This window comes from Colius striatus, chromosome 3 (assembly GCF_028858725.1).
Source record: "Colius striatus isolate bColStr4 chromosome 3, bColStr4.1.hap1, whole genome shotgun sequence".
NCBI classification, from domain to species: domain Eukaryota; kingdom Metazoa; phylum Chordata; class Aves; order Coliiformes; family Coliidae; genus Colius; species Colius striatus.
Genome location: NC_084761.1, coordinates 65,058,148 through 65,077,008, shown reverse-complemented (window position 1 = coordinate 65,077,008; position 18,861 = coordinate 65,058,148). Strand labels below are relative to the sequence as shown.

At 39.3% G+C, this 18,861-nt stretch overlaps 1 protein-coding gene across 2 annotated transcripts; it reads right to left on the bottom strand.

Moving 5' to 3' along the window:
- Positions 1-5,644: 5,644 nt before the first annotated feature.
- On the bottom strand, positions 5,645-18,841 carry CFAP96 (cilia and flagella associated protein 96). Of its 2 annotated transcripts, XM_061993400.1 has the most exons (9): positions 18,776-18,841; positions 18,181-18,274; positions 16,677-16,865; positions 15,385-15,604; positions 11,373-11,510; positions 11,209-11,284; positions 9,882-10,061; positions 7,709-7,881; positions 5,645-5,868 (listed from the first exon to the last, which is right to left on the bottom strand). In XM_061993400.1, the coding sequence occupies exons 3-9, from the start codon at positions 16,771-16,773 to the stop codon at positions 5,820-5,822; spliced, it is 933 nt and encodes a 310-aa protein (XP_061849384.1). In that variant the 5' UTR covers positions 16,774-16,865; positions 18,181-18,274; positions 18,776-18,841; the 3' UTR covers positions 5,645-5,819. The 2 variants fall into 2 exon arrangements, with proteins under 2 accessions (XP_061849384.1, XP_061849385.1); XM_061993401.1 differs by lacking the exon at positions 18,181-18,274 and having other exon boundaries at positions 18,772-18,832.
- Positions 18,842-18,861: the final 20 nt, after the last annotated feature.

Genomic DNA, 18,861 nt, shown 5'->3' with positions numbered 1-18,861 from the left:
TTTTTTCTGTTTCTTTATGGAAAAGCTCAATAACTGGTGCTGGCAGGCCATTCAGTTTCAGACTTGCTTGGCTATAAATGATTCTGTATTCCTACGTGCCACTTCCATCTGATCTGTCCTTCCAAAGAGAGAACTTCTGAAGCAGTAAAATGTGGGACTAGAGAATTGGTAATTAGCAAAAAACATATACTGACCTTCAGATTATGAGACTGACTGTGGGCAAATGAGGCAACAGTATGGAATGCCCTGTTTCGAACGTGGGAAGCAGTAGCATGTGAGTAGAAAACAGGCAAAATCTGAAGGTCAGCAGGATGTAAAAACAAAACTGAGATGATGTAATTCTTTATTACAAATTGGGAGCTTGCATACAGCATGGTAGCATTTGCTCATGGCAATGCTCTCCCTTCAGCAAACTTGAGTGGGTTTGGTATGTTCCAGTGCATCACCGTGATCCTGGCTGGCCTGGGACCAGCAATAAGATACTTTTGGAAAATTAAATATTTCTGTATTTTTTTTAACAAAATTAAATATTTCTGCTTTTTGTAGATAAGCTTGATCTTTCTCAGGTACAGTCTAAGATCCATGAGATCTTCAGTACAAATCTGTTCGAAAGGAAATCTCCACTGTGGAGTTCCGACAAGATTCTGATGACTCACACACCAAGTGATGCATCTCTGGTATGTTTCAACATTTTTACCAACAAACAAGTTATTCTTCAGCCAGACCTTGGGGGTTTGGAAAATAGCCCTAACCATACCCTGATCTTCACCAGTTTAAGTTGGATTCTTTTCGGTGGGCATGGAACGCAATGCAAAGCATAAATGGAAAGGGGGCACAGGAGAGGAGAAACAAGAAGGGGGAATAAATCTTGTTTCTCTCCTATGACATGCTACATAAAACCTCCTTTTCTGTCTATATGTAATGTGACACATATTTAGATGGCCCATATTTCATAGTGACTGGGATGACAAAATCAAAGACAAACTTTAGTCTCCTCACATCATCTCTGCTAGAAATGGACTTCATCAGTTTGAGACTTACTTCTTAGTATTTTGTGCCAAAACCCAGGACTGAATGAAATGGGGCCTACAGTACTTGTTTACATTGTTTTAATGGGTAAATTGCATTGGCAGAGGTACAACTGTACCAGTCTTGATTGGTAGGTGGCCTTGGGAACACTGTAGTTGTGTCACACTTCCAGTACTGCAGTGTTTCACCATTTTTCTGGCGTGATCATTTTTTGTCCTTTATTTTCCGGGTGTCATGCTTTAGGCCCAGCTGAGAAAAAACAACCAGAAGCAGCCACTTGCTCACTCCTCACACTCCTGTTGGGACAGGGAAGGAAAAAGTACTGAGGATCTTTAGAACACCTTAAGGGCAGGGAGGGCTCACTCGTCGCTTATGGTCATGGGCAAAACAGACAGGACTACTGAACTTCAGGAAGAAAACAAAATTTAATCCATCACCAGCCAAAAATAGAACAAAGAGAAAACATACCCAATCAAAAGCAATACTGAGTAAGACAATGATGAAGGGTATGACTGGCCCTTTTTAGACCTCCTTCCCCTCCCACCTTCATCCCAGGTTCAGACATCTGATTATGGTGTGTTTACCTCCTCCCCCAAGCAGCACAGGGGGCAGTGACTGGGGGTTTCAGTTACTCTTGTTCCAATGGCTCCTGTTGCTTGTCTCACCTCAAAGCACATGGAGTTCTTGCTGGTCCTCTGTGCTCCAGCATGGGGTCCCTCACATGCCAGGCAGCCCTGCATGGGCTGCTCCAACATCTGTTCACCCCAAGGGCTGCAGCTCCTCTCCACCTCCTCTGGCATGGGGTCCTCAACAATTACTCCCTCTGGCACGGGGTCTTCCCAGAGTTGCTGGCAACTCTCAGTCTTGCCATTGCCCTCCATGGGTTGCAGGAGCACAGCCTGTGTTCTCGCCACAGGTTGCAGAAGGGTCTCCAGTCCAGTGCTCCTCCTTCCTTCCTCCTTCTCTGACTGTGGGGTCCACAAGGTCACCTCCATCTTGGACCACTCCTACACCTCTTCCGATGAAGATTTCCCTTTTTAAATAGTGATGGCAGAGGTGCCAGACTGGCCTGGCTAGGCTGCAAGGGGGTCTACCTCAGAGCCAGGGAAAGTTTCAGGAATTGTTTACAGGGCCAAACACTGCAGCCCCTTCCTCCTGTTACCAAGCAAAAGCAGCTCCACACAAACCCATCACACTGGAATATCTTATGGAAAAGTCTGAATAGCTGCCATCTAAGAGAAAAGGTCACCAACCCTGTTCTGATGAGCACCAAGTCCACAACAGAAACAAACATTCAATACAGACATAAGTTTCAAAGTTGGAACCAGCAAGTGGAAGAAGAGGTGGCTGCCGGTCCCTGTGAAGGAGAGGGTTTAAGTGTACTCTTGCAAGAGGAATGCTTCCATTTAAAGGAAATAAACAAAAACTTGAAGACAGAACTCATCCAGCTTATAAAAGAAGTTTTCCTAGAGCAAGAACCTGAAAGAAATCAGAGCGAAATGCCATAACTGGAAGAAACTGCCATGGCATCTGAGCTGGAAATTCCTCTTTAGCTAATGCAAACACTGGAAGCCAAAAATCTTAAACTTGCAGAGACTCCTCAGAAATGTTCCAGCACTAAACATATGCTGTAGAAGGACTTTGAGGAGCTCCAGTCAGATTCAGCTTATATAGGGACTCAGGACTGAACTCAGACCTGCAAAAGCAGTTATTGATATTTTATAGTCTAACTTGACCAGTTAGAGAATGACAGAGATTGTCAACAGCAGTAACAAACATCACAGAGGAAAACCAGTTACTTAAGAACTGCAGGGCTACAGACAAGACATTTCTAAATATGAAAGCAACATTAGAGAACTGAATAAAGAACACTTATAGTTTAAAAAAAAAAAAATCGCCTGTGGACTGCTGGAAATGAAACAGATGGATTGCAGCTGGTATTAGGCTGTTTGCATGAGGTTGGTATTTCTTGCTGATGCCAAGCTACAGCTCTTAGACCATGAGCAAAGGAAACCTGGTCACAGTTCTGGTACCATGCCATAGAACAACTACTCTGAATATTCCACTAGAATCTGTACCATAATTATAAAGCCTTGGAAAACAATTCACAAAGTGTATGAGCTTTACCCTGCAATAGCTGATTTTCTTTTCCTGGAAATTCCTGATCATCTACAGTAGTCTATTGCTTCAAATAAATGGGAGTAATAAACTATTTTCTTTTGTAAACCATTTACAATTCTGATGTTTAGTAATTTCCATGGTTTTGTTATGTCCTAGAAAGAACTGCCTGTTTTTTTTGATACTTGGCTGAATTTCACAGAGTCACAAATCAGAATCCTCCACAGCCTGCAGGCAGATCTCGGCTCCATCATTGCCCTCCACAGGCTGCAGGGGAAGAGCTGCCATCTCATCACAGGATGCAGGGGGATCTCTTATGTGGCACACCTCCCTGCCTCCTTCCACACTGACCTCGGGGTCTGCACAGTTCTTTCTCTCACATCCCACCCACCCCTCTCTCCACTGCAGGTTTCCCACAGGTTTCAGGAGGTATTTTTCCCCTTCTCAAATAAATTAGCACAGAGCAGCTACCACTGCCACCGTCTGGTTTGGCCTTGGCCAGTGGCAGGGTCTGACTTGGAGCCAGGGCAGGTTCTAGCAGCTTCTTACTGGAGCCACCCTTGTAGTCCCTCCACTCCCAAGTCCTCACCACACAAACCCAATACAGCAGTCTAGAGAAATTTAAGTGAACTGGGAGAGTTTACAAAAGGAATTATTGGGGTTTTTACTGCAGCTAGGCCAAAGTATTACACTACAATTGCACATTGCACACCCAAAGTCAAGAAGGGCATTAAATAAATTAAATAAATGGTCAGGTGTTTGATTGCATTTAACAGTTCCATAAACATGAAGCTGCTATAGATTATAACTATTAAATAGTGGCCAGAACCAGTCATAAAGGTAACTGGCTAAATCTATACTGTAAGGATTTATAAAAGCTGTTCTTATGAAAACAACATAAGGAACATCTGATGTCCATCTTGTCTTAGATAAGTGGGTAACGAAACCTAAGAAAGTTCTAAATTCCACCATCACAGTCAACAGTGCTGCCAAGAACCTGAATGACACAATTATCATTTGTATTAAAATAGCATGTCAAGGCCCTAGTTAGAACTGGGTGTCAGTTCCTCGGGACTACACATTTTCTGGTGAGGACCTACAATGCAAACCTTTTGGCTCCCATGGGACTAGGCCATATACACTAAAATATTTAAAACAAGCTGTGTTAGTTTTTGAGGGTTTCTTTAACCATACATTTTCACCTGCTTTCAGTATTTTTGTCTTGTTAATGAATGAAAAGATTATTGAAATACATAAGAAAATAGAAGAGGAAGAATTGCAAAAAGATGGGAGACAGAAGGTCATAAAGAGAAACTTCAGATCTTCATCAGCTGTACTTTGTCAGAACAGCAGTTAGAAGGAAGTACTATACAGTTCAATCTACCTAGGAATGCTGTCTCTGCAGACTTCACAAGTGAAGAACACAGCAAATGCCCCTAATACTCTGCACAAAGATGATACCAGGGGGCCTAAGGTCAGCACTGCTACCATCGTGTAATATAAAGTATAAATACAGAAAGAAGAAACTCTGTTATAGGTCTTTGTATAGAGAGAGACTCAATGTGCTTATATACATTAGTAGTTGAGAATATTGTTGCGGCCCCGGATCTCAAAGTAAGGGGCTTTATGCTTCAACATATGTTGGAAGACCTGACCAACAATTCTTGGGTTTTACTTTCACTGATACCTGGAAATGAGAAATCCAGTCTGGAATTTATTTAAAAAACTATTATCCTACAAGCAGCAGTAAGGATATCCTTTCATGAATATTCTACAGAGGCATGATAAATCCTTCATAAAAATTAACAAAGACATTTTGTCTTTATGTAATAATTTGGATAAATAAATGCTGAGGTGGGTTTTTTAAAATAATAAATTACCTTTGATTTACAAGAACACATTTCTTGTATAAAAACCTGACAAAAATTAATAAAATGGAGGTAAGGTAATACCTTAACTAGGTAAAGTAGTTTCAAAGATGGATCAGATTTGCTAGGAACTTTCCATATACTCAAAGTGAAGTTATGCTGCTCTTGGAGGATATGGCAGCACCTATGGTTTTCAAGAAACTGAGGAAGAGTAGTAAATAGATGTTGATAAATAGAGATGTCTCCTCACTTTGTAACAGCCTGCTTCTGATCTGGTTTTGAACAGTGCTTGATGTTGTTCAATGAGAAAGAAAAATTAAAAACAATATATTTTTGAGACAGTTCTTATACAAAAAAGAAAAGTGAAGTTGAAATAAAATACATGTTGGAATTTTACTAAAGGGAAGCAATGTCCTTAAATTTCACTGTGGGCCACATGTGACTAACTTGGGTAATACATCCACTGATACTCACTTTAAAATATATACACTTTCCTCCACTGCAATAAATAGTCAATTTACAATTCAAAATACTCATTAGAAAGTATATTTTCTACAAGTACACTTCAAAAGGCCACTTAAGGAATAAAAATTTAAAATAGATAAAAACACAAGCTTGGACTTTATAAATAAATGATCTTAAAATATTTATTATAGCTTTATATTTAGAAACAAAAGACTGCAGTCTCAATAATGAGACAGAGTGGATTGTCCTGTATACTTGAATTCTACTGTTCAAATTTTCATTTTCTTTGTAACAGTTCACCAAATCTTGGAAGTGTACCTTTCATTCCACCTTTTGTATCTAATAAGATGTCATCTGTGCAGTCTTGTAGTTCTTCACATTTAATGATCTGAAATGTAAATGGAGAGAAGCTTACTAGATTTTTGAAGAATAGCACTGTGTAAATTACAAGAGTTTTTGTAAACATTAAAAACTGTGGTAGACCCAGCCCAATAATGAGATTTAATGATTTGAATCTTTGTGAAGTCAAACTTATTTCAACAGAGCTCTGCATGAGAGCAAGAATCTACATCAGCAAATCCCTTTATAGGATTATGGTCCAAATATCAGAAGATATTTCTCACTGGAAAGTGCATAAAGAACTGTGATTCAGTGAGGAAACAGGTGATTTGAAAAATGACATATCACATTTCTTAAAATCTATGAGCTATGAGTTTCATACGTGTGATAAGTTTAGTTCACAGTTCTCATTCTATTAAACCTAGGAATCACGAATCAAAAAATAAATACATTCTTTAAAATTCTTGGGAGAGAAATAGCAGTGAAGCATTTGAAATACTAGTTTTAATTTATTTCTGTGGAACTTCTTCTGTTAGATGTGTGAAATTTTTCTTTACAAATATTTGTAAAGACTCCATCACAACTGTATTTGTATGCACATAGTGACAATTTCACAATCAGTTCCTCTCCTTTAAAGTCTGAAACCTACTTCACATACAGTGAGGGTTTAGTGTTTTCTTCCAGTAAAAGCATTGCATCTGGGGACATGAATTTTTATTCTGTTGATAAAACAGTATTGCTATTACAAAAACAGTATTACAGTAAGAAGGCTACTCAAACCCATATACCATTGTTTTTCCCTTTTACCAGTTTAAAAACATCAGTGCAAACATGGAGATTTGTACTTTCTTACATTAGTATTGGCAGTTTGGTACATTTTTTGGTGTATCAGAAAGTCACTTTCAATTCTTTCTTCCTTTTGCATTAGTAATGAAAAGCAACATGAATAATATGTAGCTTCTGGTTCTGCCCTGTCAGGGTAAATAAAACCTTCAAACTATCCCTGCAACTTAAAAAGTGAACATACAAATGCCAATAAATGGTGAAATAAAGTAACTAGAACAGCAACTGGTGAGTAAGGGATGAATATTTCTTAGACTTGATGTACGGTATGTAAAAGACAAATCACTAATGTGAAGCAGATTCCTCTAAGGCAGTTTTTTAAATTTTAATCAAGTATGTCTAAAATACTTCATGCTACTCATAGAGTATACAAAGTAACATGCCTGACTTCTACACGTGATCTTGAAAGTCTGCCTTTGCAAGCAATTTCTCTAAATAACTCTAAAAAAGACAACCTCGGTTTTCTGCTTGAGTTACAACAGAGCCAAAACCAGAAAATAAATTTGTTTAAACATAAGGGTTATAGCTTAGCAAGTAGAAACTCCCCAAAGAACTATGTGCTTATCTACCTATATACGTGCCCTGTGTGCTATAAATGTTTTGTAACACTGCACAGTGATATATCTGTAGTTACGAATCCAATTTGAATGTTATTGTTTCAAAAGTTTCACAGGCTTAGATTACACAATATTCTGTTTGCCAGCAGAGGGAGCCAATTTTATTCCAGAAACATAAGGTTTTAACAGGAACGTCCCTGGGCTTTTTACAGACAAAAAGGAACAAGAAAAATTATTTTTTCTCACAGACATCTGCACAGCATTATTTCACAGGTGTCTATGATACATATAGACTTATAAAGTAACCTGAAATTACAGAAGAGAGTAGGAATAAATTCTGAAAGCCAAGTTCCTTATGCATTGCTCATCCTTTTGTTAGTAATTCCTTCCTTCATTTATTCAGTTATTTTAGACAGTAAAAAACGGCTGTGCTAATGACATTTGGTAGATAGCATACCTGAACCTTGAAATCAAATTAAGGGAGCTTACCTTGTGACATTTAAACTTATTATGCTTTTAACAGGTCTGCTTTTTGGTCCATCGGGAGGCTGAAAAATCTGTCGTTCTTTATTAGTTATAACATCCTCAGATTTTTTAGTTACATAAGGGTCAGCGGAATGGCTCGGGTAAGGATCAAATGTGCCTCCTTTCATGCCCCCTAGCTGAAAAAAAAAGAACTTTTTGAAGTGACAACCTACGATACAACTGAGTTAATTCAAATATTTTTCATGCAAAAGCAAGTAAGAATACAGAACAGCAGACTGCAACATATTGTATTTACAATAAAAAGAAAGAAAACCCCAAATATTCTTTACATTTGCAATTGAAACTTTAAGGAAAATTTTAGGCATTACTTTCATGAATTCTTAGTTTTAAAAGTTCTTTCCTAAGTCTGGACTTTGAGGAAAGGACCTTAAAAATGTGACAGAAAAAAAAAGTAAAAACATAACTCACTAAAATTATCTTTGTTGTGGCAAAAAAAGGGAATGCCTATGTCACTATCAGCTTACTAATGCAACTCCATGTCCAGTACTGGATTGTTATGTACAGCAGAGTTTGGGTATTATTATCAATGTGCTTTCTGAAATATAGAGTTGAATAACCTGCTTCTGCAGTGGGGTTGGACTAGATGATCTCTAAAGGTCCCTTCCAAACCCCTACCATTCTATAATTCTATGATTGACTTTTCCTGAAATGTTATATCCACTAGTACTACAAGAGTGGTAAATTTTGATTTAAAAATATGCAGACACCTAAATAATTCTTTGCAATCCCCTTGGCTGCATCCCGTAGTCTGCTGAGGCTGCATTCCTGAAATTGCTGCAGCAAGCAATTCAATCAACAATAAAGCAAGCTTTCCCATAAGAATTTATATAGCAGAAAGTGTGCAATAGCTTGAGAAGTACACATAATTTAAATATATGGGGAAAGCATATATGGTGTGAAAGATGGGAAGCCTGGAGCAGGATCACCAGCATCATCAGCCAGATGAGGTGCTGAGCTTCTAGCAGCTAACTTTTTTAACAGATTGCCATTCTGAAAGACAGGTGCCTCAGCTATGAGGCCAAATACACAACATAATTCTTTGTGTCCAAGCACTTTACTGTCTCTTCCTGAACAGTTATATTTTCCTTGCACAGGTGGACATAATAATAGGAAAGCAGTGGTTAGCAGAGCAGTACTAAATGACTGACAATGGAACTCTAAAATTAAGAGCTGGAAAGTGACAGATTAAGGGGTGTTACTGTATTAGCTATCTGGAATCATTTAAGACATATATTCATGCATATTAAGCTCATTTTAAGATGAAAGTAAAGTTTAGACTACACTGAATGACATAAATTCAGTATCTCATCTCAAAAAACTCATATCAAGATTGAATGCTTTATGGAATGGAAAAATATCCATTTATATTTTAAGAAATAATGACACTAAGCAACTGGAACTAATCATCTCTGTTCATATATATCCTCCATGATAACTACAGGCTTTATTTTTTACACACTCCAAGCCCCTCCACATATATTTATTCCCATCCTCTTCTTCCTTTTCCCCTAACTACTGAAGAGTTAGCAAATTCTAAAGTGGATTCTAAACTTGTGTCTTTTGATGGACAAGCAACAGATAACTCTTCAGCTTAGTCTATCCCTGAGCAGAGAGACCTAACCCAAGCTTTTCTGCTCCTTCGAGCTATCCACTCCCATGACACTTCTAGGAATTATCTTTTAGATGTTTGTCTGCACAGGCCGAGAGTAATTAGCAAGTTCAAAAATTATATGAGCGACTGAGAGAGCCCAAAACAAGAGAACACTAAATTTTGCTGTGGTAATCTAGTCTCACTGTAGTTTATTGTGTAAGCTGTTTTGCATCTTGTGGTGTATGCAGTCAACTAACTGCATGTTAACAGCACTCTGTGGATTTTAAAGAGAAACACCTCCTAAGTTCCATGAAACTGGTTAGCAGCTATTGGGTCAAACAAGATTTCAGTGCTTTGTAATTTAAAAGCAAAGTAAATGGAATAACATATTTTGTAAGAAAAATACTAAATTAATAGCAAACTTTCTTTCTATTTCTTTATATCTTATGTACTGTAATCAAAGCTTTTAAAGGGAGATATCTGAATATTTATCTTTTTACTCCAGTAGCTACAAGATAAACTAACCTTTTTAGCAGGAGAACTGGGTTTGAAGGGTAATATAGTTGGCTTCTCTGGAGGTAGTTTCTTCGGAAGTGGCAAAGGCTTGTCATTAAAATAAGGATTCTTGTCAAAGTACTCCTGGGGATGTAGATTAAACTTGAAAGGCCCTGCTATAACCAACCGCTTATGTTCCTCTCGTGCTTTCTGTAAAAGAAACACTCTGACAGAAACAGTGTTGGGGATTTTTACTGTATATTATTCTAAGAGAAAAACATAAAGCATTTAAATTTAGCCTTGGAGAATGGTCACTAACTTTCTTTACTCTTATTTGGTGATCAAGGTATTTTATATATCCACCATCTGTAATGGAACATACATTCAATGACCAGGAAGCACAACAATCATCAAGTATGGTAGGAAAATGTCAGGAAAAGCACTGTGCATTTAAAATGTGTCTAACAGTATTCCATACTCATTACACTCAATACTGTCCATGCTTGTCAACCCTGGCCACTGTGCTTCCCAGGTTCTGAGCACCTTACTAAGCTGAGCTTCTCTATGAACTGGATCTTTGTATTATGGGAGAGGTTGGCTTTTCTTCTTAGATTCCATTTTACAATAGGTTAAAACATTACAATCACTTGAAAAACAAGCATCAAATGTAATATCACTAATACAGTATCACTGGGTAATGCATGCTAATGTCTCAGACATTAAACTTTTTCTATCCAGTGGAAACAATTCCACCCTTCCTCTTTTCTCTGTTCTCATTTGCTGCACTGGATGCATAGTTTTGTCTCTGAATTTGTCTCAGCTGCAGGTAGCTGAATTGTTTCTTCTAATCTTATTATCACCTTAGACCAAAAAAATGTCCTGTTGCTGTCATTTTTTATTACATGAAAATATAGAGGATAACAAAAATCAGTGGAAGCAAATTTATGTATTTTCGTAGATTTATGACCTTATATGGAAAAAAGGAACCTTTTTATTAATGTATTGCATCTAGGATAATGAGTTCACATGCTTCAGACCACAATATAGAAGTATTATTTATCTCACTATTGACATTGCTTGGTCATTACTGCATTGCAGCTTAAGGACTCCACATAAAAAAATAAGGTCAAATCCTGAATGGTAAAACTTATGTGGGATACTGCCAGATGTCTCAAAGAAAAAATCCTAAATGAACATTACCTAAATCTTTTTTATACAGGATGATCATTAATTTGTTTTCCTCCCTCCACTTTGTACATATACATTAGTGACTTCAAGCTAAAGAAAACACCACAGGGAACAAGCAGGTCATGTAAACTGTAATACATAATTGTAATTGTAAGACAAATATTTTTACCTTTGCATTTATTCTTTCTACTTCATACACATCAGGTTCATGTGGATATTGTTTACCTATGGTAAGCTTTGCATAACTGTAAAAACAAAATTCATTTCTTAGGTGTTCACAACTCAATAAACATTTAATAAAATACTCTGCAAGAAGCAATACTGTGAAGTTACCCATATCCAGTTCCTTTCTTTCCTGGATTAGTATAAAAATTCTTTCCTGGAGGAATGTATCTTTCTTTGTCTTTCAGTTGTGGACTGAAGTGTGCACATGAACCTCCTATGGTTCCATAATAGCTGCCAAGTCCAGATCTAAAAATAGAAAATGAGCACATTAATTAATGTTTTGCAAACACTTCAGGCTTTCCATATCTACTGTGCTGAAATGACAGAAAGCAGAAAACTCAAACAATATATACATCTCAAAGTTAAAGTTAAAACAAGATCACGTCCATTCTCTGTGGATCTGCCACTACAGCAATTCTGGGCACAGTGTTATGGAGAAAATAAGAAACACGAAGGTGACTGTGATGAAGTTTTTAGGTATTTCGGCAATATAAGAGGTTTAATAATGTTTACAGAAGTTGTATTAATTTTGCACCAACAAGGTGATGTAACAGTGGGAGAGACAGATTCACAAACAGAGGCCTGAAGGAACAGGTTAACCAGACTTGATGCTGGCTGATGAGGACAATCTTCCCTGCAGATTTACAGAGAACAGTTAGTGTTGGTATGATTATGGAGGGGCAGGCAATGCAAGGTACCTGTCTGAAAGGGATTTTTCTGGGGGATGTTAGGACTAGTTAACTTTCTGTCTTGTCACAGAAGGAAAGTAAGAGAAAGCAGAGCTCATACTTCTACCTACAAAGCTGCAGGAATTCACCAGGGCTGGTTTTTTAAAGACCAACTTGAAAATCGGTATTTCCTGACAAGTGTATGACATGCTCTCAAAGTTAAATGGTTATACAGCCACTAAAGGAGAAAAGGACCGACACAAACTACTGAAATAGCTGAGTGGCAATTTGGTCCACTAAGCTGCAGCTACAGGGGTCCAAAAAAATCCCAAACACACAATTCTCTGTCCCCACACCCCCAAACCCCCAAAACAGAACAGGAAAAAAATAAACAGCAAATGTATGAGATTTGTCAACTACTGCAGAGAGCCAAGGTAATCTGTTTTGTCTGTACTGTCTGCAATCATTGTGGGGAGAGAGTAAAGTGACTCCAAGAGTCCCTACTTAAAAGGGCCATTAATGAACACAGGATTAGGATGCCAAGAGAACACTCGTCATCTTTGCACAGAATGCTAATCTGCCTGTTCATTTATTTAGGGACTTAATAAACTCATATCTAGAATAAAATGGACAAATTGACAATGCGCAGACAACCTTGACCTTGGTGTTTCCTAGCTCTGAAGTTCTTTATTTCATAGTATTTAAGTGTTGCTTCTGTGTGTAGGCTTTTCATATGCCAGTAACAAGGTATCAGGGAACAGACATGCGAAGAAAAGAAAGGCCCAGATTTCATCTTCAGAATGCAGTACCTTTGCAACCTTTCAGCTTGCAGCTGGTGACAAATGTGTCTCAAATGTAAAGGAAATATTCCAAAGAGCTACTTTTCATTCAGTAACACGAGAAAATTAAGAGCAACAGAGCTCTTTGCTAGTTTCTTAGTTACCATGGGAGTCAGTTTGGGATAAAAGAAATGTATAATTGCTCTCCATAATTGCTAAAGGATTACATTAAAAGACAACCTAATCACTTTTCTAGCCTCTGGTTTGTACTACTTTGCAAGTACAGACTTCGGGGAGGATAAAGACAACACAGAACCTGTCCTAAAGTTCACACCTAGAAGAATTCAAAAGCCTTACAACATGAATAAGAGCATGAGCCGCTGCACCCACAGACGAGTGCATTTGTGGAGAGAGTACTTGGAAGAGAGCACATTCACAGGTCTTCACTACTGGACTTGGAACACAGAAAATAAGTGAGCGAGACTCTAATTGACTGACATGGATTTGAAAGCAGTGCCAAGGTGTTTCTAACAGTTAAACCCTCATTTGGTTTAGTTTGTTTTCCATTAAGTTAAATTGTAGTTGGAATAAAATTTTAAACATGGGGCTCACACACTGTTTGTCCCATCAGAAATAGCACAAGTATATCCAACAGAAAGCCTACATTCCATGTCTTACATCCTATTAAAAGCTAAGATGTCCCATGGCTAATCCTTACATTCTAAAACACATATATATAAAAAAACCAATAAGTTACTCTCCAAACTTTCCAGAAGCAAAGCTGCTGATACGACTAAATACAGCCATGAGACTATAAGAACTACGCCCTGTACTGAGTCCTTCTGGCTCTTATTGCAGGATGTGGTGGTTTAACCCTGGCTGAGTATCATGCCCACCAAGTTGTCCTCCTCCTAAACTGCACAGGGGAGAGAAAAATATAATGAGAGGTTCATGAGTTGAGATAAGGACAGCTAGATAACTCAGCAACTAGCGTCACAGGCAAACCAGACTCAACTTGGGGACAAAAAGGTTTGATTCATAAATGAACAATCAGAACAGGGAGATGAGAAATAAAACCAAATTTTAAAACACCTCCCTTCACCCCTCCCTCTTCCCAGGACTCTCCTTCCTTCCCCACAGCAGCATAGGGGATAGGGGATGAGGGTTACAGTCAGTTCATTACAGGTGGACTGTGCCGTTGCTTCTTCTCAGGGGGAGGCCTTCTCACACTTTGCACTGCTACACTGTGAGGTCCCTCCCATGGGACACAGTCCCTCATGAACTTCTCCAATGGGGGTCTTTCCCATGGGCTACAGTTCCTCACGAACTGCTCCAGCATGGGGTTTCCCACGGGGGCAGCTCCTCACACCCTGCCTCAGAGTGGGTAACCCACCAGGATAACAGTCCTTCAGGCATCGACTGCTCCAGCCTGAGTCCCTCATGGGATCACAAGTCCTGACAGCAAACCTGCTCTGGGGTGGGCTCCTCCCTCCCCATGGCCTACCAGGAACTTGCTCTGGTGTGGGCTTCCCACAGAGTCACAGCCTCCTTCAAGCATCCACCCACTCCGTTGTGGGGTCCTCCACGGGCTGCAGGTAGATCTCTGCTCCCTGGTGGTCCCCCACTGCAGAGGCACAGCTGCCTCACCATGGTCTTCACCACAGGTCACAGCGGAATCTTTCTTCCAGGACCTAAGCACCCTCCTTCTCCACTGACCTTGGTGTCTGAAGAGATGTTTTCACATTCTAACTCCATGTAGCAGCTGCAGTTTAGCAACTGCTCAGGAACTTCTTCTCCTTCACAAATATGTTATTCACAGAGGCATTACCTCAATCACTAATTGGCCAGGCCTGGGTCAGCTGTAGGGTCCATCTTAGAATTGGCTGGCATTAGCCCTGTCAGCTACAGGGGAAGCTTCTAGCAGCTCTGTTTAAAGAAGCCACGCCTGTAGCACCCCCTGCTACTAAAAGCCTGGACCAGGCAAAACCACTACACAGCAACAAGAACAAAACAAGATTGCATAGTTTTAAATGAGTAACAAAGTTCTATCTGGTTTTCTCCTGTGAGTAGTAATAGTTATATGACACATTTATTTTAATAACCCACATATATTCCCCAGCTCTGTAACACCTTCTGATCATCCCATAGGATAACTGGGGTTTTTTTTCTAGCAAAAAGATAATAGATATGGATTCCCTGAGGGGAAAATTTTGTACCTCTATAACGGCCCCTTTTCCTACTGTTTATGATATTCATATAAATAGTCTCCATTTTGGGATACTCAAAAATGGGAGGAAGAAGATGTTGTACCTGACAAGTTCCAACAGATTTTGTCCTTAACTGGAAATAAAAATACTCATTTGTTAGTTATCCATAGCCTTTTCCCATAGCCATCTATATTTTCATCCAAAATAAAAAGCTAAAGGGTAAGAAAACTGCTTACAGTAAAAAACAGTAGTTAAGAGCAAGCATCAAGACCTGATTTCTACCTGCATTCAGCCTTCCCTGTGATGCTGCTCAAAATTCTTCACTCAATACTAACATTACATTATATAAAACAGCAATATAGTACTCTTATTACAGATTACATAAGAAATACTGTGTGAAAATCAGCTTAAGTGTACAGAAAAGAAAAATTAAAAAGTCAATTCAAAACATTTTCACACCACTTACGGCAGTTTGTCTCCATCAGTGGGACGGAAAGCTTTGCCCAAATTTTTCTTTGATTCTGCCAATTTATACTTCCTTCTGAGCTGAAAAGGGTTTGAATAGGCTTCACCTTCAAAAATCCTCCCAAACCGACGCTCAAAATAACCTGCCTGCAGAGCTGACAGTGTTTTGCTTCCCCCAGGTAACATCTGCTTGTTCTTGCTTGCAGCTTCGTTAAAAGGGCCTTTAAAAATGAAAGCACTGTAAATAACTGTTTGACGTTAGTGCTTCTCTTAGCCTACATTTCAAAACATTAGGTCATGATCTGAGTGCCTGAAACGTACTACAGAGCATTTAATTTGTAACTCATGCATGTAAATGGTTGTGTCTGAAAGACAATGCTATGAGAAAGCATTCACAGAAGCACCTAGTTTTAGTTTTCTTACCCCTAAACTTGCTTTACAGACAACAGAGAGATATCAGTTATTCTAGACTACAATGCAGAGCTAGAGGTGACATTTATATACTACAAGTAACACTTTAGAAGAACATTGCTCTCTTCCACTGATTACAGGCCAGGTAAAATGGTTTAAGCGCTTCCATTTGGGTTTTGAAACTCAGCTCAGTTTGACAGCAGTCTGTCTATCAGCTGCCATTCTCATGGACATGTTCATCACCAACACACCAACACAGCAGAAATGTCTGTATTGAGAAGCCAGGATTATTTTGCATCATCACTTCAAAAGCAGCTAGTGAGGGTTAACCTTTGTAACATTAATGGCAAAAATTACCTTCCTCAATAAATGTTCTCATCAAACAAGAAGGAAAGGACAATATTCTTTAAAAAGACTAAATAGGGAATCTCACCCACCAGTCAGATCAGAAGAGGAAAAAAAAATTGCAACTCTAATTTTAAAAGCAATGACAATGTAACTGTCAATAACAGAAACCCTGCTGAAAGAGCACACAAAATCCACTTTTTGTTTCCTACAAAAGCAGGAATATGCTGGTAACTTGCAGATAATCACTGCTTAAAAGAAACACATACCCTAGAAGATTTTAGCAGTCTATTACACATATATATTTTACAATTTTACCCTATTTCTCTTTTCTTTGATTTATTCATTCCAACATATCAAGCCTTTCTCTTAATAATACAGACCTGTATTATTAAGAATATGCATGGAGAAGCAGACCCCTCTAACAAAAAAAAACCCACCAAAATCTCAAAGATTCAAAAATAGTGATTCTGAAAGCAGATGGATACTAGAGGTGGTCCTTATCACTAAATAGTTATTAAAATTAAATGTACTTACGCATATAGGGTGACACATATTTATCCCCAATGGTAATATAACCCATTTCACTGAAGAGGCCAATCCTCTTCATGTCACTTTTGCTTTTCTCAGGCATGGCTTGATCTGTATGACAGTGCACAGCACTCAAAAGGGTTGAAGTATCCTGGTTTATTTGTTTTACTGCAAAAGTTTATAAGCAGCCCATGTCTGTAAACAGAAAATTTATTTAAGTCAAATGCAAAAAGCTTTGGTTAAAAATGTTAGCAATAAATGTAATATCAAGAAAGTATCTACAACATGATCGATAGCTTTGATGCTTATAGGACATGTGGGATTTAGATACCATTATAGCTCTGGTAAACAACTTTAAAACATAAGCGGAGGCAGAAAATGAAATACACTTGTGACACAACTGGTCCAACTCAGAATGAATTTACATAGTTTGGGTCATAATTTGTAACAGGCATTTTCAGAGTACTAAGATGAGAGGTTTTGGTGGTATTAACACCTAGTAATAAAAGCATATTGAGCAGCCTTCTTCATCTTGTGAGGTATCTCTAGCAATGGTTTGCAGTTGCTTTCTAATAATGGTATAAAAGATCAGTATATGGACAGATCTGGGATAAAATACAACAACAATGGGATTTTGGAAGCCCTCTGACCAATCCATGACCTGATCATGGTCAATATCTCCAATTTCTTCTTGTTTTTAATACATACGATTTACAGTAAATGTTAGTTTTTCCTTATCCTTCCACCCTCGTTGGACCGTGACAGAACTAAGGAAACTGCCTAGTCAGCAAGTATAAGGAACTCAAAGGCCTGAATGGACGTCAGGGGTAGTGCTAGGATTACCAGGTCTCTGATTCCAAGAGTGAAAAGTAACAGAGATGGGAATCAGAGTCAGCTGAGGAAGAACTGCCTTGAGGAGAAAGATAACAATATATGGTAAATTCACAAGGAATGGACACTAAGGTAGAAGAAAATGGTTAATATGTTAGGGGGGAAAAAAGCTGTTATTTCTTGAAAATTGTGAAATATGTGAATTATGAAAAGAATCAAGGATCTGCAAACAAACAGCTGAAGTATCTTTGTCCATACAGATTGACAGAGAGCAGGGAAGTTAAGACATTAGGGTGGAATACAGATTAAAGACAACATAGATCGTTCCATGTTGGCATTAACTATGGGGGCAAAGGCAGGAGGGAAAACAGGAATGAAAAATAACCCAGGCAGCAGAAAACTCTGAGAGGCTAATATCACACATTAGCTGTATCTAGCACGCAGGCGTAGCGTAGAAAAGCAGCAGCGTAGCAGTGGAAATCTATATAGTAATATGGATTTTATATATTGTATTATAAAAAATAATATACTAGAATGCTGTGTAGGATGCAAGTGCTGCCCATATGTGCTGATGCTCAGCACACAAGGTGGACAACAGGCAGTAGCTTTTAAAAGTTTGAGGTTATTTCTTGGGGTTTGTTTTTGCAATGCATGGAGGTTCACAGAGCGTAAAACGCACCATCCCTCCATCAAGCCAACTCAGCACTCTTCTCCAGCTATCCATATATCTAGGCATCGAGTAAGGACCAAAGCACAGGTGCCGACAAACTGGCCTACAAGAAGAGGCAACAGAAAACTGACACGTGGAAACAAAGTTTAGGGTTTGCTGTGAGGAAAATAGTTGGCATTATTGACGATAGGATGGGAACGATTCATCAAAATAAACAGATCTGGAATTAAATTCTACAGTGCAAAGCAAAGATCAAGGGGATTCACGGAAAGATTCCGGGTCGTCTGCACCGCGACGCGACCGAGGAGACGTGACGAGGTGGCCGAGCCTGGCGTTCCGGCAGCGGTATTGCGAGGCACGACTCTGGAGCGTGTCCCGAGGAACTTGTAGCAAGAGGCGAGGAAACGGCACTGTTTTCCACAGAGCGCCGGTACCGTACAAACGGCGCTAGGCGCAGCTACGGCGGGCCCCGCGCCGCAGAAAGAGCAACTCTTGGCACAGCACCGCCGTGCGCCGGCCCACCGCGGATCAGTGCTGCCGCACCGCGGGCCGCGAGAGGCCGGCGAGTGGAACGGGAACCCAGCGCACCGCGGCACCTACTTACTCAGCCGCGGCCGACACCCCCCTCAGCCGCGGCCGCCGCTCGCCCTCGCTAGGTGCCGGTTGCCTAGGACGCGGAAAAGTCCAACC

Coding starts and splice junctions, on each gene's coding strand:
- CFAP96 (XM_061993400.1), bottom strand. CDS start 16,773: ATGCCTGAGAAAAGCAAAAGTGACATGAAGAGGATTGGCCTCTTCAGT. Junction 11,511..15,384: donor ACTGATGGAGACAAACTGCC/GTAAGTGGTGTG, acceptor TTCTATTTTTAG/ATCTGGACTTGGCAGCTATT. Junction 7,882..9,881: donor CCAGTTCTCCTGCTAAAAAG/GTTAGTTTATCT, acceptor TTTTTTTTTCAG/CTAGGGGGCATGAAAGGAGG.